The sequence below is a fragment of the Mesoplodon densirostris genome, chromosome 10 (genome assembly GCF_025265405.1).
Source record: "Mesoplodon densirostris isolate mMesDen1 chromosome 10, mMesDen1 primary haplotype, whole genome shotgun sequence".
NCBI classification, from domain to species: domain Eukaryota; kingdom Metazoa; phylum Chordata; class Mammalia; order Artiodactyla; family Ziphiidae; genus Mesoplodon; species Mesoplodon densirostris.
In genome coordinates, this window is record NC_082670.1 from 37,879,879 (window position 1) to 37,901,729 (window position 21,851).

Consider the following 21,851-nt stretch of genomic DNA (forward strand, 5'->3'; position numbering starts at 1 on the left):
GAAGGAAAACACCCTCACACATTTACCCTGTAATTTTACCACCCAGAGATGTTTTGCCAATATTGTGGTGTATTTTCCTTAAGTCACTTTTCTAGACTTTTCTTTCTTTAAAGAGTTTTAACCTCCCCCCCCCGCCCCCCCCCCCCCACCAGCCTTATTACTCAGAAAAGCCCTTTGGAGTACAAAGGGCAGCATTAGTGCAGCCACTCCCCTGGGATCCAAGCCCTGACCCGAGGAGGATTTTCCTGAACTTCCAAGCTGGCTGTCTCTGTCATTGCTGTGTCCAGGCAGGTGGGACAGGAGCCGAGGAACAGGAAACCCAGGGAGGTGGCCCGCCTACCCTGGCCAGGCCAGGTGCTCAGGAGCAGCAGCCAGCTCTCTTGGGTGGCCTCTTGCGGGCTACCTCCACCAGTGAGCCCTTCAGACGGTCTTCTTGCATCTTGAGTGACCTGCGTGAAGATGCCTGGGCATCATTCCTCTCTCTCATCTCCCACGGGCAGCAGGGAGGGGCCCAGGGGTGCAGCTGGGGGGCTGCCCCCCTGAGCTTCCTCTCTCCCAGCTGCTCTGCCCCTGTCCTGCGTTCCACATGGCACCAGAAAAATGGGGCCACGGAGACTTCGGCTTCCTGTCTCTTTTCTGGCATTCTCTGTAGCCTACTGCGTGCCAGGCGCAAGGGACTCTGATTATGACAATGAAGCCATCATGTCCTTGCCTTGAGTAGTGAGAGAGACAGAGAGGGGAAGGGGCGATCAGGACCCAGGAATGGGGAGGCACACAGAGGGACTTCACACCAGGTCCTGGAGGGATTTAGGGAACAAGGAGGCAGAGATGGAGCTGAGACTGACCAGTGGACAAGGGTTCACTAGCAGAAAAGAAGGAGGGGTGTGTTCTAGGCAGAGGGCAAAAGCTCAGTGTCGAGAGAGAGCTTGGGGGTTGGGGAAGCAAAGCTCCTTCGTTCATTCATTTATTCACAATATATTTACTGTGTGCCTGGTGCTGTCCTAAATCACAGAGCCTAAGGACTAAATGGCCAGAAAGAAGCCTTGGAGGCAGCAGGGATTCAGGGCTCTGTCGGCCAGGAAGCCACATTCAGGAACTTGGGCTTTTATCCTAAAGCAAAGGGAAGCCACTGAGCAGTTTCCTGTCGGAGGGATCTGGTGTGATCAGGTTTGAAGTTTAGCAAGCTCCCTCGAGCTGCTTTGTCAGAGAAGGGGCCCAGAGATCATCTGGTCTAATACCCTTCCCCCCTCACTCACTTCATTCATTTATTGAACACCTAGTATGTGCCAGGCCCCAGGGGGAGGGGCTGAACGAAACAGACATGACTCTGCCCTCCTGGAGCTACAGCCTGGTAGGGAAGGCAGGCAGCAAAAAGAAAACTGTAACTACAGTTTGTCAAGAGGGGCTTTTTTGTTTTTTTTTCAAGAAGGGCTTTGAAGGACACAGAGAAGGTAATCCAGAATAGCGGTGGGAGGGGTTGTGGTCAGGGAGGGTCCCTCTGAGCGGCTGAAGCTTATGGGGGGGGGCGCGGGCGGGGAGATGGCACTGGAGCCAATACAGGCCACTGAAAGGCATTTGGATTTTACTCTAAGAGCACTGCATTATTATTACTATTTTTTTTTTTTTTTGCCGCACTGCTTGGCTTGTGGGATTTTAGTTCCCCAACCAGGGATCAAACCCGGCCCCTCGGCCACTGCACCAAGGCTCAGAGAGGGGACGGGAGACTTCCCAGAGGTGATGCAGCTAACAGGACTGGTAGCATTGGAGCGAGGAGACTCCGGGCAGTGTTCTCTCTCCTTCCCCAGACTTCTGAGCCCTGTGCTTTCACAGGTGCTTCCTCGGAATGGGCCTTCCCCTCCCACATGAGTCAGCTGAAGGCTGTCCAGAGATTCTGGGTGGGGAGCAGCAGGGCGGCACTCACCGGGCCAGGTTCACCACAGGCTCCAGGATGTTGTGACCCAGGGCAGCGCTGCACTCTCCAAAGGAGACTCCCAGTTCCTGCAGCCAGACAGATATGAGTACAGGTGCCATGGGGGAGACCACTGAGAGTCTAGGTGGCAGTGCCCACCACCAAAGACCTGATCATCAGACAGAGTCCCACCCACTACACCCCCAGGCAGCCCCAACAGGTGAGGCAGCCCATCTCCATCTCCTTGTGGCCCATGGTCCCCAGCCTTGCCCCTCTGCCCACTGTCTCTCCACCCTGGCTGGACAAGGTATCAAAGATGCCACCTAGAAAACTCCACAGCATTCAGAGTGACAGTGGGAAGCCTGTGTCCCAACTTGGAGATGTGTCCTTGGGGACATTTTTAAGTCATTAGTTATATGTATTTTTAATTTCAAAAATATTTAATTGGGGGAAATATTTGAAAATGTAGCATAAAAAAGTAGAAATACAAAATACAAAACACTCCTGTTAGTGTTTGAATATATATTTCCATTGTGTTTTATATAACTGTTTTATTGGGGGGTGAGGGGGGTGGGCTAAACGTCGTTATACTTTAGGTTAAACCATATGTAAGTGCTGTTTTGATAGACACCAAACAGTCAAATATCAGCAATCTCATATGATTCAACCTAACCTATACCCGGAGATGCAGCTGCTTTTCTGACTTCACATTATATTGTAAGCATTTCCTCCACACCCTTAGATATTTTTTAGAACAGGATTCTTAATGGCAAATGCTAGCCTCTCACATGAAGCTCCACAAATGAACCACCAAAGGTTTGTTCTTATAAATAACACTGTAAAGAATATCCTCATACAAATGTTCAAGTATACATACTACACAGGTATCCAGTACGTCATTCCCTTAAGAATTATTATTTCTGACTCTTTCCTTAGGATAAATTGCTAGAGGAGGAATTACTGTGTCAAGGAGATGAGCTACTACTTTTAAGAGGAAAAAGTTCCCACCAACCAGGAGTCACAATGATGACCTCATGATCAGGAGAAATGAGAGAAGAAACAGGAAGGAAATACGATATGGAAATGCCAAAAGGGGTGGAGTCAGAGGTAGGGCAGGGAGCGAGTCTTTGTTCCACCTTTATTATTCTCCAGATTTTCTGGAATGTAGTTCAGTTCTATTCATAAATAAATAGTATCCACTGTCCCCTGTCTGGTGACAGGGCTTTTGATGCAATCTTCCCAGGGAAGAATTTGGGTCTTAAGATAGAATAAATTAGAAGGAATGTTATGTTAATTAGAGACCAGAGATAAAATTAAGATTTGATTGGGAATTTTAAGTGAAGCTTAAAAAGATTTTTTTTTTTTTTTTTTTGCGGTACGTGGACCTCTCACTGTTGTGGCCTCTCCTGTTGTGGAGCACAGGCTCTGGACGCGCAGGCTCAGCGGCCATGGCTCATGGGCCCAGTCGCTCCGTGGCATGTGGGATCTTCCCAGACCAGGGCACGAACCCGTGTCCCCTGCATTGGCAGGCGGACTCTCAACCACTGCGCCACCAGGGAAGCCCTTAAAAAGATTTTGACTCTGAAGATATTTTTAGGTAGGTAAGGACACTGTGGGGATTTGCTAATTCAACAGTGAGGTTCAATGTCATGCCCACTGTTACCTTCTCATGTTTGGGTCTTAGGCCCCGGGTGGGTGGGAGGCTGTCGGTCTTTGATGGGGCAAGGGCAGGAACGGATCCTTCTCTGTGGTATCGGCTAGGTTGACCTATTCATTACCCTCCAGGGAGGGGTCTGCCCAACCCAGGCTGGGGGAGGGGCTGATGCCCAGGTACTCACCTGGGCCAGTTGCTGCCCAGCCTCGGTGGACACTTGCCGATCCTCCTCACAGTCTGTCTTGTTTCCCAAGAGAAGGACGACCACGCTGTCAGACACTGCATCCTGTACACAGAACATGTTCCCTCAGCAACACATGTTGAGCGCCTGCTGTGTGCCAGGCCCTGGGTAGATTTAGCCATGCTCTCCAGGAAGCTGACTGTGTGCCACTTCCCTCCACACATGCCCACCTTTCCATATCACACCCACTCCACACTCTTCCCACCTCTTACACTTTCCCTTCCATCTGCAGTGAACCTCTCTGCCTGCAAACATGTCACCCACTTTCCAAGGCCAACCTCAAAGTCACCTCCCCCAGGAAGCCTTCCTAGATTGCTCCTGTCCATGCCCCTCTTTCCTGCGTGTGTTGAACAGCCCAGCATTTGACTACACAGGCTGGCTTGGCTCATCTCCTAATTGTTTCATGGATAATAATGATAATAGCTTCTGTTTACTGAGAGTTTACTGTATACCAGGTGCTGTGCTGAAATCAGTTATATCAGTTAATCCTCACAACTGCTCTATGAGAAAAGTTGGGAAATTGAAGTTCAGAGAGTTTAAGTCACTTGTGCAAGGTCACAGAGTTCGGATGGGATAGTTGGGATACAAACCCAGGTCTTATCAGAACCCAGAACCCAGCTCCCCTCACGTATCACCTTATCCTGCTTCTCTTGCATCTCTTCAACTAGACTAGAAACTTCTAGGGAGAAGACAACATGTCTTTCTTCATACCCCTCTTCTGTGCTAGCACATACTGCAGAATTTCAGCATGTATACATACAGCAAGTAAGTATGTGGGGGAAAGAACTAGAGATGTGTGAACAGAGGAATGATCACCTAGAGTGGCACTAGACTTGCATTATCCCCAGGTGTTAAGAAGACATCACAGAGCCTCTGTATATAGGAAAAAAATGGTCATAGGATAAAGGAAGGAGTTTGTTTTGGAGCCCGTACTATGTGGTTGTAGTTTCTTTGTATTACTATGTTCCCAGCCCATCCAGCCACATACCCTCAGTAGATTATGTCACCCATATGTCTGCTGTGTCATTTGTAATCCTGGGAGAAAAGAAGGAGTGGGAAGGATACAAGTTCCCTCTTGACTCCACACACTGGGCCAACCCCAGCAGCCATCAGCTCACCTGGAGACAGTCCAGCCAGTAGCGCACATGGGCAAAGCTCTCCTGGGAGGTGACGTCGTACATGAGCACCACTCCATCAGCCTTGCGGAGCAGCTGCCGCGTCACGCTGTGGTACCTGCCCAAAGAGTCCGCATCAGGCCATGCCAGGTGGCCTAACCCTAAGCCCTGACCTCTCTAGGCCTCAGCCACTCCATCTGCTTCTAATTGCTTCCCAAAGAGAACGTGCATGTATTTTCCTTCTTACAGTGTGCTTATTGTTGAATAGGTAACAGTCCTCGTGGCTCAAATTTCAGAAGGTTCCAAAGGGCACCCCGTGAAAAGTCTTTCCCAGCTAACCCCACCCTCATCCTGCAGCCACCCCCAGAGGCAGCCAGAGTTACCCATTTCTTTTTTTTTTTTTGATAGCAAGAAGTTTATTTTACCCATTTCTTAAATAGTTTCCCAGAGGTATTTTATATATATATTGATACATAAATGTATATGTACACACACACACATATACCCATATACATACTGTTTAAACAAATACAGTGTAAAACATTGTACCTATTAATATTCAGTATTCTGTACTTTGTTTTATCCACATAATAAAATGTCTTGAAGATATTTCCCTATTGGTACATAAAGAGGGTCCTCCATCTTTTTTGTGGCTTCATAATATTCTATTGTGTGGAGAGACTCTAATATATTTAACTGGTCCATTACTGATGGTGTTTAGGTTGTTTCCAATGTTTCATAATATAAACAGTGTTGCTATGAACAGTCTTGGTCCCTTTGATATTATAGTCATGTATGAGTTTATCAATAGAATGAATTTCTAGAAGTAGAACTTCTGGGTCACAGAAGATGTGCCTTTTCAGTTTTGATCACTACAGCTTAACCAGAAAGTGGAAAGCCAGCGTTTTCAGAAGGACAGGCGATTGGGTGGCTGTCCCCTGTTGGGATGGCCATCACAGGTGCCCCGCCATGCTGAGGAGAACTCTGGGTCTGCTGTCCTGTCTCCTGCATGGGGACTGGACTCATCTCTCCATCCCTGACCTCCTGAATCATCAGGGGTAGAAGCTGCATTTGCACTTGGTTGCCTCTTAGCCCATATTGGACTCCTCAGGGTCGGGGCTGCCCTCCACTCCTCTGCAGCCCAGGCTCAGCCACTAATGTCGACAGTGCCCGTTACCTCTCCTGGCCAGCTGTGTCCCAGAGCTGCAGCAAAAAGCACTTGTTGTCCACCAGCAGGTTTGTGACCCGAAAATCCACTCCTAGGACACACAGAGGAGAGTCAAGCTTACTTTTAAGTTACCATCCCGGACGTGCAGCTGCGGCCTGCCTGAATACATACCTGTCCCCAGTACCAGCCAGGGTGGGATGGGAACCTCCAGCTGCTGGGCTTCCCTTTTGCTCTCCAAATCCCATCCATACTTGAGGGCCCACATCCTCCAAGAAGCCTTCCCTAACCACGCAGCTCCCACTGCACTCCCGCCCTGAAAGTTGGCCAGCGTGAGGCACCTTGCATTATTTTTACCTCTACAAAAAAAAAATCTGTCTTCTCAACTGCACGGCAGTGTTTATTCCTCAGTCTACTCAGGAAAATCAGTTTTGTTAATTTATTTTTTATAATACTTCTTGTTTCATTCCTAATTATTGCATGCATCTTCCCCCTTTACCCAGACAGCAGCCTGGGAGGGTGGAAGGAATGTTGGCTTCAAGGATGACCAGTTGGGCTGTGAGTTGTCCACCTTCTGCTGCTCTACTGGCTGTGTAACCTCAGGCAAGTCACTTCACCTCTCTGAGCCTTCCTTCCTCATCTGCAAGGTGGCAACTTAAAAAGACCCACATCACTGGGTGGTTGGGAGGATTAAATGACTTATGTCCAAGGTTCAGCCTAATTTCTGGGGGGTGCTTAGGAGGTGGTAATTTTTATTATCACTATGAATTCTCATCTCCCTGAGCCCCAGCTCCTCAAATTTCACAGACCCACCCTTCCCTGTGTAATGGTTCTAGACACCTCCTGTGCCTGGAAATATGGAAGTAATAATGAAGTCCCAGGGAGGTTTGGAATCTTTGGGGAGCGCCTTCCAGCCAACCTCCATTTCCCAGGGACACCAGGCCGGGTGGGGCTGATAGAGAGGGGCTGCTTTGTCCATGCTGAGCCCACTGCAGGGTTCAGACCAGCTCAGGAAAGGGGCATCTCCTCATATTATCCCTGAGCTGGTAAGACTTTCCTCAAGGTCTAGGTCTCTCATGACAGCCCCCAGAAGCACCTGCTGCTGTCTCTGGTGGTGACTGAAGCCACAGACCACTCCCACACCCATGCTCTCCACAGGAAGCTGGGAGAAGTGGCAGATGGGAGTCCTGACCTCAGCAAAATGCTGAAGCAAAAGTCTGTCTGTAGCATCCACTTCTCTTTTTTTTGGCCGCACCACGTGGCATACGGGATGCAGGATCTTAGTTCCCGACTAGGGATCGAACCCGTGTCCCCTGCAGTGGAAGCACAGAGTCTTAACCACTGGACCGCCAGGGAAGTCCCTCCATTTCTCCTTACTGCCCTCTTTCCTCCAGGTCTAAGGAAGCCCCGGGTCTGCAGGAACTTCTGAGATTATCCAATCCCACCCGCCGTGATGATATCCAGCCTCTGCTTAAATACCCACTGTGTGATCTATTGAGCAACCCTAACCCTAACTAAACCCTTGCATTTAGTAACTTTACACCTCCCTGCCCATCACCCTCCTCAATCCACCCATGTATCCCCATACCCTCCCCCAAACATGTTACAACTTAACCACATAAACTGTTAGAAATATAATGTTTTCAGCTTCCCAAGGAATCTGCTATTTTACATGAACAACCCCAGGGAGAGGGCAAGGCTGAACCCATAAGAGGGTAAAACTTCTGGAGTGGGGGCGTGTGGCTTGAAGGCAGGTGGCCCCAGGTATGAACTTTGGGGCCCAGGTAGGGCAAGAAATTTAATTTGGTCTTCAATTCTCTGTTCTCCTCATCTGTAAAATGGGAGTAGATACAGAGAAGCCTCAAAAAAATGCACAATCAGCTATAATTTGATTGGTTCTGTCTCTGGTCCTCCACCAGCCCTGCTCTCAGATGGAGGCAGGTGAGAAAGGGGGGTGGGAATGGAGCAGGGTGATGCTGAGTGGGGAAATGTTTATGGCTGAGGAAGCTGGAATCGTCCCCACTGATAGTTAAGCCAGACAGATGACAGCCACCAAGGGCACCAAACCACAGCTAGAAGTGGGACAGATTTGGATCACGCACCTGGATCTCAGGTCCTCCCAGCTGGCTAGCAGTGCATGCAAAGTTGCCTTGTCTTTTTAGAGTTATGCAATCTGTATTTTTCTCTACTGAATTTTGTGGAAACTTCTTACCACATAATAATGGGAGAGGCTCAGTCACAGGGAGGGCTGATGTAAGGAATAAGGCATGTATGCCTGGTGCATTGTAGGTGGTCAGTAACCAGTAGCTTAGGTGTTAAGGATGGTGGCCTTGCAGACCCTGTGACCCTGTTCAACATCAGACCAGGCCTCCTATGGGTCCCCTTTTCCTGACAAGTCTGCATTTTTTTTTTTTTTTTTCCTTTTTGCGGTATGCGGGCCTCTCACTGTTGTGGCCTCTCCCGTTGCGGAGCACAGGCTCCGGACGCGCAGGCCCAGCGGCCATGGCTCACGGGCCCAGCCGCTCCGCGGCATATGGGATCCTCCCAGACCGGGGCACGAACCCGTATCCCCTGCATCGGCAGGCGGACTCTCAACCACTGCGCCACCAGGGAGGCCCCAAGTCTGCATTTTTAATTGGCTCCCCGGGTGAGGATTCTCAGGCAGGGAAAATTTCAAGAACTTATCCTTGGGGGCCTCTCTTACATAAAGTTTGAGAACTTTATCCACTGGTCTAGCACTGATCCCCATCAGCACGCACACTGATGGGACACAAAGACGTGGATCATTCCAACTTTGCTCCTAAACTGGCTGTTCCCACAAGCTCTTTTCTGTGGCTCTATGCAATGTTCAAGTGGCCACATATCCCAATATTTTTAGAGAGAGGAGGCTTTGTGCTATGGGACATTTCATTTGCAAAAGCCACTGAATTAGACATTATCAAAAATTTACTTATAATAATAACCATAAAAATAACTAATATTGAGCACTTAATACATGCCAGATATTATTCCGAGAACTTGATATGTATTAACTGAACTAATTCTCACAGCCCCTCTATGAGGTCAGCACTGCTGTTGCCCCCATTATGCTCAGAGGGGTTAAATAATTTGCTCAAGTTCATACCACTAGTAAGTGACAGAGCTGGGTTTTGAACTCAGGCACCTGCGTTCCTAACTTACCCCACTCTACAAATACATTCTGCATAAAATATTCAACTTGCCAAAGGCCACTTCCTGCCAGAGTCTAGCTGACTGGCCTAGGGTTGGTCTTGAGCAAATTCAAGCAGCAAGGACCCTGCGGTGGCCTGCCCAGGGGCCACATGGGTGGAAACCTGCTTGTTTTCACCATCAGCCAGTGCTGGCAGCTAAATTGCAGGGTGCTTTGTTGATGTGGCACATTATTAGCTAATCAGATCAATGCAGAAAAAGCACATTACCTGTAATTAGAGATGATTAGTAAAATAGCCAGATTATGCCCATGTAAAATAACGTCTAATGCAGGGCCTGTGGTGAGGGCAGAACCTACAGCTTCCTCAGGGATGGCTTGCTTTGGGCCTGTTCCAGCTCTTCAGCCTGGTCCCCCAGGTCTCCCCTCCCTCCCCTGTCACCCTCCCCAGGTGGCCCTTACCCACAGTAGCTGTCAGCCCAGTGGCGAAGGTGTTCTGGTGCAGCAGGTGCAGGAAGGATGTTTTGCCCACATTCGAGTCTCCCAGGAAGATGACGTGGAAGGCGTAATCAGGATTGGCCAAAGGCTCACTGGCCGTGCAGTCCCCTGGGGATGGGGTCAGCCCAATGCCTCCAGAGTCCATTCCTGGATCTTCAGGCCTGTTCTCTGCCCTTGGCTCCCTGGATTGAGGGGGCCCTGGTTCTTCTTCTGCGTGAGTGGTTGTAGGTTGGGGCCTGGGCTGGGCTTCCAGCTCAGCCCTGGTGGGGAGGGTTTGTGTGGGCTCCTGGGGCCCTGCTGCATCCCCAGGCTGAGCCCCGGTGTGGGGAGAGCCCCTTGAAGGTGATGGTTTTTCAGGAGCTGGTGCTTGTGCCTCAGCCTGAGCCTGTGCTCTGTCAGGTGGGAGAGGAGCAGGTGGGGAATTGTGCTGGGGGAGTTCCGAGTGCCCAGTTTTCAGGCCATGAGCCTCAACGGACAGCTCTGACCTGAAATCCTGCCCTCCTTGGTCCCCTGCTTTCCTTTCGTCAGCCCTGGGCTCCTCTTCCAGACTCTGGTGGGGTAGGGCAGGCAGCCCTTCAGACCCAAGGACCTGGTTGTGAGCTTCCTGTAGTCCCTCAGGACGGCCCTCCTGTGCATCTGGGCTCAGCTTGCCCTGCTCCAATCCATCTGTGGGAGCCTGACCCACAGGCTCCAGGCCCTGGGAGGGCTCATCCAGCCCTGCCGTGAGGGCTCCAGCTCCTGAGGACCCCAGCCCTGGCTCAGAGCCAGTGGCATGTGGGTCCTGATGGAGGGCCTCTCTCTGCCTGTGTGGCTCGGCTGGGACAGGCCCAGGCCCGGGGCCCTCGTCATCGGGGTATGAGGCCTGGAACTGTTCACTGGGCCCAGCTGGGGCCTGGGGAGGGGGAGAGGTCACATGAGGAGGGGCCCCATCCTCCAAAGGAATGAGCACTTTGAGCACAGCTGCCATCAGGCCCCCTGACTCCCCAGCTGGAGCCCCTGGAAGCCCCCAGCGGAAGTGGACCCCAGGGCTAGGCCCTGACTCCTCCTTAGGTTCCAGGGTGGGGGGCTCTCCAGTCAGCTCTGGGCTGATGTCCTGCCCCTCTGGGTTCACTCCTTTCTCTTCCTCAGTCCCGGAAGGCACCCCAGGGGGGCTTCCTAGAGACCCATCTGGATCTGAAGGTGGCTCCTGACCAAAGAGAAAAGCACGCGGCTCCAGGATGGAGATCTGCCTGACTACTCGGGGTGTCTGGGGGCCTGAGGAGGCTCTCGGAGCTGGGGGTGGGCTCCTGGAGAGCTGCAGGGCACTTTGGCGGGTGCTGCTGAAGCTGCTGAGGAGCTGGTCCCAGTCATCGCTGTCCCCAGTCAGTCCGGGCAGGGGAGCCTCCTCAGAGGAGACTGAGGCCTTCTCCTCACCTGCTCTGGGGACACTAGAAAGGGTGCAGGAAGCTAAGGTCAGGGGAGGGGCGGGTAGAGGTCACACCAACCCTGTCGGCATCCATCACCATTGGGTGCGCACCTCACCACTAGGCCTTCCTCCCAGTCTTTCCTTTGGCACTGCTTCTGTCCTGGCACACACTCCCTACCCTTCCCCACCTCCAATCCTGATCATCCTCCCAGGCCTATATGGAGCCTCACCTCCTCCAGGAAGCCTTCCCTACCATTCTGGCCCATCCCACTCCTCTGACCTGTAACGAGTAGAGTGGGTGCTGTACCCGCCAAGGATCCAGCACTGCACTAGCCTGTGTGTGTGCGTGTCTGTGTGTGTGTGTGTGTGTGTGTGTGTGTGAATCCCAGTTGTGTGATTCATATGTCATGTGTGTCTGGGCACATGACTTTCCCCTGTCTGTCTCCTTGTCTGAGAAATGGGCATGATAATTCCAGCCTGGCAGGGCTGTTGTGAGGTTTAAGGAGGGAGTCTGTGTGCTCTGGGCACTGAGCAGAGCCTCGGAGAACTCAGAGCCGCCCTCCCCTCTTCCAGGAAGCCCCTGGTCTCCAGCCTAGCCCAGGGGTGGCAGCTACTTGCCTCGGTTCCTCCTCCATCTGCCAGGACACACGGCCCTTGGTGGCGTTCAGGTGCCCCCTGGTCACCTGCAGCTGCCCCCGCACCTCTTCCAGCCTCCCAGCCAGGTCACGCTGGGCCTCCCGAAGCTGCTGGTTCTCCGAGCTGGCCTCCTGGTGTGTGCTGCTGAGGCGGTGGAGCTGGGCCTCCAGCTGCAGGAGGTGGAGGGTGAGGAGGAGGGAAGCCCAGGTGCCCTTCAGGGGAACAAACAGCCTCCCAAGGCCACTGTGGGGCACAGACTCCAGGCTCCTGGAGACCCAGCTTAAAACATAGGATTGGGGCAGGGGGCGGTTGTTACCCCCTCACTGGCCTAATTAGTTCCATTATCTCCCACCCGGGAGAGACATTGGAATTTGGGGGATGGGGAAGAGAGAGGGAACTGTGTAAGAAACACAAAGTGCCAGCACCACAAGGGCCTGAAGCATACATGGGATCACACCCTCCTCTGCTCAACGTTCTGCAATGGCTACTCATCTCTGAGCGCATCTGGTCTGCAAGGAGCTCCTGATCCAACAGCAGGTCACAAGACTGGGAGATGGAGAGCTTCTTGACCATGCCGAATGGAAGGCAAAGGCCTCACAATAGCCTCCAAGGCCCTGCACAGTCTCCCCCCACCCCCCCTCTGTTACATCTATGACCTTCTCTCCCACTACCACACCCCCCAACCTGATCCCTCAGTCTGTTCCAGCCCACAAGTCTCTTTGCTGGTCCTTGAACATTCACAGCACATCATACCCACCTCAGGATCTTTGCACTTGCTATTCCCTCTGCCTGGACTGCTCTTCCCCCAGATGCCACATGGTCCACTCCTCACCGCCTTCAGGTCTTTCCTCCAAAGTCATCATCTTAGTGAGGCCTTCCTTGACTCCCCTATAAAAACCCTTCTGTCCCCCTGCCCTGCTTTACTTTATTCTCCTTAGCACTTTCACTATCTAATATGTTATAGAGTTTACTTGCTTATTTAGTTTACCATCTCTCTCTCTGACTAGACAATAACTCCATGGACAGGAGTTATTTGTGTCTATTATGTTCCTCAGAACCTAGAACAGTGCCTGGCACATAGTGGGTGCACCATAAATAGTTGTTGGGTGAAGGATTGAATAGCCTTGGGGGGAGAGGCTTCACATCCACAGGGGACAGGACAAAATGGTCCCATGTGGAAAGTCTAACCTCTTCCCTCGGTAGAAGGGGCCCGCCTCAGTTTCCAAGGAGCAGCTACTACAGAGGCACCTGGGAAATCAACCCATGTCAGGTGTGTGAGACCAGGTAGCAGGACCAGCCAAGGCAACGGTGGGGAAGACTCTGGGAACCTGGTCCAGTGCTGAAGAAATGCAGGTTGCCCTGGTTACAACAGACGGTGATTTTACTAAGGTAAAAGGTCTGGAAGTTGAGGAGGGAAGAGACAATAGGGCAGGGTCTCAGACCCAAAGGCTTAGCACAATGCCAACTGGAAGTGACTATAGGTTACGAGACATGAGGTGTTGGGGTAGCAGGTATTCTGACCAGGAAGCTAGGTCAGGTTCAGCGACAGTAACAACTGTGATATGTAAAGCACTACTACCAGCCAGGCACCATCTTAGGCCCTCAAATATAGTATCTTTAATCATCACAGCAGCCTTCTAAGGCAAAAGTTCTGATCTCCATTTCTCTAATAAGGAAACCAGGGGTCAGAGAGGTTAAAAACCTGCCCAAGGTCACTCAGCTGACAATGGAGATGAAAGTTGAACACCACCCTATCACCAAGCTTCTCCAACGTTGAGACTTTGTGTTCGCCCAGTGCTTTCCTGTTTCAAAATGCTTTCCCATTTATTACCTCATTTGACACTACTAGCTGGGGAGAAGCACTAGATGTGGCTATTCCCATTTTACAGATGGAGAAACTAAGGCCAAGACAAGCAAAATTATTTCCTCAGATCTGCATGGTTTTTAATTGGAACAGCAGGAATTTGAACTTGGACCTTCTGACTCATGTCCCAGTACTTCCACTGCACTACCCGGTCTCATCTCAGAAAAAGGCCAGAGACATCGCTTTCCTAGGGGCCAGCTCTGATGCAGGGGCCCAACGAGCCCAGAGAACCCTCAGGAGATGGGTGTCAGGGTCTGTGAATCTTCAGAAACTGGGCTCCCGGGGAAACCCGTCACTCACCTCCTTCTGGCCCTCAGTCAGGCATTGCACTGCTCGTTCCTTGGCCTCCAGTACCTCCTGCATCTGGGAGCTGAGGGCCAGGCCCCGGGAGTCGCTCTGGGGAGCAGAAAGGTCTCAGCCCCTGTATTGCCGAATCTAAGACCCAGCTGGACTGGGCTGGCCCTCCCCACACTTCACCTCCACCCAGGCCTAGGGTGCAGGGTCCAGGATGTCTCAACAAGGAGAGGTCTAGGACAGCTACCCTGGCTCAGGCAATAGGAGACAGAAACCCAGAGAGCAGAAGGAGCGGCTCCGGGTGGCACGCGAGACCTGGCAGAGGTGAGCAGGGGGCCCAGGCTCAACATTCCCCACCCCACCTCTCTGAGGAATACGAGCTCAGGGATATGAGAAGATCTACTCCCAGCAGCCTCCTGCTGCCCCACACTGGCCAGTGGCCGGCCCGCTGCTTGGCCCGCAGGGGAGTTCAGGGCCGGGGAAGAGGTTGGCTGTCGCGGAGAGCCTACCTCAGCCTGCAGCTGCTGCTTCTCCTGCCGGATTTGCTGCTCCATCTCCTCATAGAGCTGCTGGACCTCGTGATGGTGGTCAGAGTCCCGCCTGGAAGGGGTGGGGGGCGGGGCCAGGCAGCCCATCAGCACCCTGGGACCCTGCTGCTGGCAGAGGTGGTCTGGGCCTGGGTTTGCAGTCTATGCTACTGTCCACCTCACTCTGCCAGTGGTCACTGACCCCCGTCGCCCTGAGAACAGTCGTCCCAGTAACAGCTCCTGACATATATGCCCTTGATAATGATCATCTGGTCCCATCATGCCGACTCCCATAACCATCATCAAGATGTTGGTTCCTGTGGCCCTGTCTCATAGTCCCCAAAGCCCCATCACTCTGTCCCCACTTCCCGCTGTTGCTGTCCTCCTATTCCCATAACTCAGACTCCCTGGCAAGGCTGTGCCCATGCCAACCCCAGGATCACCACATGCATTGTAATCTATGTGAGTGGTGCCCTGGAGTTAGGTGCCGCAGTGGCCCTGCACCAAGACACACTGACCCTTCCCTCTTTGGCTGAAGGCCTAACTCTGTCCTCCCCAGTAGGTTCCCTTAGTCACCCCTTCTTCCAGTTCAGCTCTGCCCGTCCGGCTCCCAATCCCTGCAGTGGACGCCTGGCCTCCATTCTTTGGAGCTGAGAGAATTCAATTAAGATTCAACTAAAATGTAAAGAGCACCCACTGTGTGCCAACACCGGGCAAAGCACCCCGGCCCCAACTCACTTCCTCAGGGTCAGCTCCAGAACCTCCTTGTCAGTCCGTGCTTCCTGCAGGCGACTGTTCATCTTGGCCAGAAAGCCCTCCAGGGTGCCTGCCAGCTGGGGCTCCTCCTGCTGCAGCTTCCTCCATAGCTGCCAGATTTCCGCCTGCCTGGGAGGAGAGGATAGCCAGAGATTAGACACGAGGCGGGACCAGGAGGCAGGGGGAGCCCCACTCCTCGGTTTTAATGGCAACACTCCAAGAGACTTGGGCACCTGGGCCACGAAAATCTATTTACACCCTACAAGGTGAAGCTCAAATGCCACCTCCCCCAGGAACCTTTCCCAGTTGCGCCCTTTCCCTTTGTGAATCCCCACACTTTGTCTCTCTATGGTGTGGTGATTAATTGTGGGGTGGGGGAAGTTGGGAGTCCGATGGCCCAGGGCTTCCATCTGTCTTCTGTCTTCTCCCACTCTAGCTGTGTGACCTTTAGCAAGTCCCATGCCCTCTCTGAACTTATTTGTAAAACGGCCACTGGAGAATGAGACACACCCAGTGAAAGCACCGGCTTGGGGTCTGGCACACAGTTGGCACTCAATAAATGCTGCTTTCAGATGGATTTAACTAAGTCATGAAGACAGATGCCTGAGGGCTGAGCCCAGGCCAAAGCTGCCAAGTGGGTAAATCACCCCACCACACCTGTCCTGCCAGGCTGCACCCCAATCCCACCCTGCCTGCCCCACAACAGCTGCCCCACCCTCTGAGAGCTTGTCCTCACAGAGCCCTGCGGGGCGGGAGAACCTGGGAGAACCTGGGCAGACAGGCGAGGGCGATTCCCTTGCTGGTTCTAACAGACCCAGTGGGACATGGTGGGTGTGAGAGGGGCATTTCTAGGCAGGAGCCCCTTCTCTAAGCATGAGTGAACGCCAAAAGCCCAGAGCCTGAGGCAGTCTCCAAGCTCTCCTGTCTCCAGTCCTGCCCAACTCAAAGCATCACCATGCCTGAAAAACATCTCCCATCATACCCCTGGAGGACCCTCTTTTTGGCACCCTCGGGGAGCTTTGTATTTTTAAGAATTGAGTCCCCTTAGGGAGCTGACCCTTCAACTCACTAATCCTTCTGAGGAGTGACCATGTAGGGCAGGACAGGGAGGGAGAGGGTGAGTGGGATGGACTCCTAGTGGGTAGGCTTTCTCCACACATGGCTTCATTTAATCCCACAGCAGCTCTTATGCTCACTCTGTGGCCGGGGAAATAGAGGTCGGAGGTTAGGCTACTTGCCCACAGTCGCACAGCTAAAAAGTGGCTAAACCAGGATTTCTGCCCAGCTCTACCTGGTGGCTCCCACTCGAACTTGTGTCCAGGAGAGTCCTCACCCCCACTGACCAGCAGTAGCTCTCCCTGCACCCACAACCATGATGGCCTTACTCGGGAAGTGAGTGACTGGCTGCCAGTTGCTCCGTGAAGGCAAAGAACGCCTCCTTCTCCTCAGCGTCGGCCTCCTCCTGCACTGGGAAGCTGGTGGCTACAGATAGTCGCTTGGAGGACTGTGGCCTCCTTCTGTGGAGCCTGTGGGTGCTTGGGCTAGAGCCAAAGATGTTCTCTGTGAGACAAAGGAGTGCAGAAGGGAGCCGAGTGGGGTTCGGCCCAGTCCCTTGACCTCCCACCTTGCCTTGCTCCAGTCATTGGGGAAATCATTATATCTGTGTCAGTCACATTTTACAGGGCCAGGGTCATACATTCCTCACATCAACCTTTGGAGTCTACTCAAGGTAGACACTGTGTCCCTTTTACAGATGAACATCTGAGGTCCAGAGAGGCCAAAAGACTTGCTGGAAGTCGCACAGCAGCTCCACGGTGGCCAACACAGTCTTTACACTCAGTCAAGGGATATTTATTGAGCAGCTACTATGTGCTAGGGACAAAATTGGCCAAAATCCCTGCCCTGGTGGAGCTGACAGTCTATGAATGCTGAAAAGGATACATTTTTTGGGTTTTTTTTAAAAGTAGTTTGCCAAGTGAGCTAAAGGAATGAACAGGGTAATTTCCACTGAGAGACTAGACAGAGTCTACTTTAGAGGAGGTGGTCAGGAGTGTCCTGAGGAAGTGACACTGGAACTGAGATGTGACTAACAAGAAGGAACAAGCAATGTGGATTTCTAGGGAAGCATATTCCAGGCTGAGAGAACAGCACATGCAAAGGCCCTGAGGTAAGAGCCAGATTGGCATGCTGGATGAGGCGAGTGGTATTGAGTGAGCCCAAGAGATTGGAAGGGTCTGGATGGTGCTGGCCTGTAGGCTCTGGGAAGGGGGTTGGATTTTGTTCCATAGACCTTGGGAAGTCCCCAGTATAGTGGGCACAATGGACACAGATGTGAAGATGGCCTCTTGGGGCCACATGGACAAAACGTTCCCTCTGCCCCACTCCCGATTCCAGACCCTCATTTCCCTTCCCTACTCCCAGTTTCTCAATCACCAGAACTGGAGCAACCACCTCCTGGGGCGGCCCCAACCTATAAATGCAGATTCCTGGCCTCCCTTCCTGTTGTCCCCCAAACTCTTGGACACTCAGCAGACCTGAGAACTCCAGATGGCTTTGCAGACTTTAAAAGCTGAACAGTGCTTTTCAGGGTCTCTGCAAGGACACCACTCCTTCCATTCCCTGGGCCAGAAGGTCTTCCCCCATCAAGCTCAGCAGGAATATTGTGCATCTCTGGCTTTGGTGTCTTTAGGTCCTTCTGGGCATGTCTTGAGAAGCCGGTGTTGGAGTAACCTTGGCCAGTGAAGGCTAAGGAAGGGCCAGGGAAGCCCCCACCCACTAAACATCACCCTCTGCTGCTCCCTGGGGCCTTGATTTCCTCTAACCAAAGCTAGAATGTGACCTTCTTCAGGCAGAAACAAGGCCTGTGGTCTCAAGAACAGGTGGTGCTTAACCTCTTGCTCAGGGAAAACCTTTGACTGGGGTGAAGACAAGGGAGTCATCAGAAAGCAAGCCTGGAGGCCTCTCTGGAGGAGAGGGATGCTCAGGGGAGCCACCAGCCAATAAACTGCTCTCTCTGGTGGAAAGGAAGTCAAGTCTCCTGGGTTAGAGTCTTCAGGCTCAGCTCTACCTTGAACCAACTGCCTTCCCACTCAGGCTAAGTGTTCTCATCTCCACAGAAATCTGTATCATCATCCATGCCCAGAACTGCCCTTGGGCATGTTATGAAGGTCCTGTGATTGGTAGGGAGTCCTGGGGTCTTTCCTGCCTGCCCAGCCTCGCCTCATGCTGGGCACACTCCCCAGAGGCCCTCCCAGGACAGACATACTGAGCCCAGAGCTGAATTCTTCAAGGGAGAGGCGTCCCTTCCGCTCCACATCCACCCAGTCAAAGATCATCCCCGGCTCCTCCTTGCTGCCCAGGAAGCTGAACTTGGCCACCTGCAAGGAAGAGGTAAGTTAAGTTGGGCGCTGTTCCCACTGGGGAGGGCTCTGGGTCACCCTCAGAAAAGGAGAGGGTGTTTGTCTGTAGCCATCTCCACTTCCCCTCTCCCCAGTTTTGGAGTCCCACCACCAACCTGACCTCAAGGCAGACCCTTGAGGCTCTTGGACCCTATCCAAGGCTGCCCTCTCAGCAGTACCTTGAACTTCATTCACACCTTTTCCCTTCCTCCATCCAACATCAAAACCTACCTGATCTGAGTCTCATCCCTTTAGGACTCTAATAAAGGACAGTAGCCAATTCTCCCCAGAATGTGTTTATCAGTCTTCAAAAATTATCTAAAACTATTCAATGATGCAGTATAACAGACTATGTTCTGCATTAAAATATTAATATCTTGTTTAAAATTTTAATTAGAACTTGGAGGACTTCCCTGGTGGTACAGTGGTTAGGAATCCGCCTGCCAATGCAGGGGACACAGGTTTGAGCCCTGGTCTAGGAGGATCCCACACGCCACGGAACAACTAAGCTCGTGAGCCACAACTACTGAGCCTGCACTCTAGAGCCCATGAGCCACAACTACTGAGCCCACGTACCACAACTACTGAAGCCCATTCGCCTAGAGCCCGTGCTCCACAACAAGAGAAGCCACCGTAATGAGAAGCCCGCACACCACAATGAAGAGTAGCCCGCGCTCGCTGCAATTAGAGAAAGCCCGCACACAGCAACGAAGACCCAATGCAGCCAAGAATAAAATAAATAAATAAATAAATTTATTTTTTAAAAAAACCTTGGAATTGCTTGTTCATGTTAAATATAGAATGAATCCTAGATTATTTTTTTTTATTACATATGGGTTAGGATTAGGCTCAGATGCATTCAGCAAAAACAAACTAACAAACAATAACAGAAAAACTAAAATAGCTGAAGCTTAAATAATAAAAGCTGAGATAAGTAATCTGAAGTATTCGGGCCAGGGCTGCTGTAGCAGCTCCACTGTGTCTGCAGGGCCTCAGACTTCAAGCTCGAGGCTTAACTGTCCCTCAGGGCCACCCTCCACATGAAGGTGAAAGAAGCCTCCGGAACTCAGAAATCTCTATTCCAGACAACAGAATGGAAGAAGCAAGAAGTAAAGGTGTCCTCCTTTCCTCATATGAAAATAATTCCATCCCACCTTTCCCAGATGCATATATTTTACATAGCTGCAATCATATCATGATGTATATAATGCTGTACATTTTTCTCTCTTTTTTTTGTACCTTTTTCTTATCCATAATTTCTTCATATCCATAACTCTCATTGAAATTGCTCCTTCATACTCTTGAATGGGTGTTCCAAAATTACTTACCTTTTCCCCTATTCTTGGACATTTTTTGGCTCTGTTTTCACTTCTATAAATAAAATGCAATGAATACCAAACAGAAAATTATCTAAAACTTGAAAATAAGTACAAAAAGTGGACAGCACATCCTTTCAGTATTCTACAGGGGGGCCAAGGCCACCCAAGCATCTTCTAGATTCTGTGAATGTACTTAATTCAACACATGGTACTGATTAGGGGTCCCAGACTAAATGAAGTCACATGTTAACTTGTAGATTTTGTCCAGGAGAGATGTAAATAACTTTTGTCTGACAGAACAGATAACCCCAAAGATTTATGGCCTGTTGTACATTAACCAGCTTTAAAAAAATCTATCTCAGCAATCCAATTCTAACATTTCTTTGTTAAATTGTCCAGCTTTCAAAGTGCTCTTTCAACCACTCATAACATCTCTCATTAATAAATGAGTTAAATAAAACCTCTCGTATAGACTCATTTTATTTTTGTCTAAGGGTCATGATTTTACCTTTTTGGAAATTCTACTTCGACAGTTTTGGAGGTTCATGGAGATGCCCCAGTGGACTCAGCTGTCAGAACCCAGTAAATTGCATTGCTGGAAAAAAGAGCCCCAGATGGACTCTGGGAACCCAGGAACTTTTTTTCTTGGCTCTTGAAGGGAATCCCAAGTGTGACAGAACTTTAAGTTTGCTGACTCTGTTTCTCTAGTTTTTACGTTTTTGTTTTAACTGATTTTCTGCTTCTGGTTTTGGTGGTAGCCATGATGGGGAATTCCGTTTTATGGACTGACCATTTGGAGATCTCCATGGGATACATGAAGGAGACCTAGTGTCTGTTGGTTGAGAGACAACAGAAAATCTGGTTTGCTAATCCTTTGTTGTTGGTGGTGGTGTGTTTGTTTTTCTAGGTGTGACCTCAGATCGGTTAAGAATTTTGTGCCCGCTGGGGAGGAGAACAGCTCTTTGAAATCTGAACTGGAGAGTTTTTGTTTCTGTGTTTACTTTTGACCTGTGGCTAGGGTTGCAGAAAAGAAGCCCTGTCTGTGTGTCTACATGTCTGTAATTCAGAACGGCCCTTAACTCTCATTGTGAGTGTGAATATTTTTCTGTATCTTGGTATTAATGACTTAGAGTACTACATCTCTCAAAGGGGTTCTGTGTGGATTGGTTTGTAGAGACAAATAAGTGTTTATATAAATCTAATGGCCCCCAAAGTCACACACACAAAAAAAGAAACAACTTCTAATGCTTTAAATGTGCTGGACTTTAAAAAAATCCCTCTTACAAGAAATTGCTAACTCAGAAAACTTTTAAGGAGCCAGGTTCAGATAATTAAGGTGAATCTTTGACAAATTAAATTAAATTGGTTTAGGACTTCCCTGGTGGTGCAGTGGTTAAGAATCCACCTGCCAATGCAGGAGACATGGGTTTGAGCCCTGGTCCGGAAGATCCCACATGCCACGGAGCAACTAAGCCCGTGCGCCACAACTTCTGAGCCTGTGCTCTAGAGCCCACGAGCCACAACAACTGAGCCCATGTGCCACAACTACAGAAGCCCGGGTGCCTAAAGCCCGTGCTCCACAAGAGAAGCCACCGCAATGAGAAGCCCATGCACCACAACGAAGAGTAGACCCTGCTCACCACAACTAGAGAAAGCCTGTGCACAGCAACAAAGACCCAATGGAGCCAAAAATAAATCAATCAATAAATTTCTTTTTAATGTGAAATTGTATTCAACTCAGTTGATTTATTATTGCAACAAATTTTATATCAACAGTACTTATATATATATATATATATTTTTTTTTTTTTTTTGCGGTACACGGGCCTCTCACTGTTGTGGCCTCTCCCGTTGCGGAGCACAGGCTCCGGATGAGCAGGCTCAGTGGCCATGGCTCACGGGCC

At 50.8% G+C, this 21,851-nt stretch overlaps 1 protein-coding gene across 1 annotated transcript in view; it reads right to left on the bottom strand.

The window, feature by feature from the left end:
* Positions 1-358: 358 nt before the first annotated feature.
* RAB44 (RAB44, member RAS oncogene family) overlaps positions 359-21,851 on the bottom strand; it is a 33,771-nt gene continuing 12,278 nt past the window's right edge. The window contains exons 3-14 of the mRNA XM_060111198.1: positions 18,496-18,607; positions 16,616-16,790; positions 15,213-15,359; positions 14,457-14,547; positions 13,954-14,049; positions 11,772-11,959; positions 9,713-11,175; positions 6,097-6,178; positions 4,923-5,037; positions 3,748-3,849; positions 1,922-1,998; positions 359-449 (exon numbers count right to left, since the gene is read on the bottom strand). Coding sequence (XP_059967181.1) covers positions 359-449; positions 1,922-1,998; positions 3,748-3,849; positions 4,923-5,037; positions 6,097-6,178; positions 9,713-11,175; positions 11,772-11,959; positions 13,954-14,049; positions 14,457-14,547; positions 15,213-15,359; positions 16,616-16,790; positions 18,496-18,607 — 2,739 coding nt within the window. The remainder of the gene's footprint in view (positions 450-1,921; positions 1,999-3,747; positions 3,850-4,922; positions 5,038-6,096; positions 6,179-9,712; positions 11,176-11,771; positions 11,960-13,953; positions 14,050-14,456; positions 14,548-15,212; positions 15,360-16,615; positions 16,791-18,495; positions 18,608-21,851) is intronic.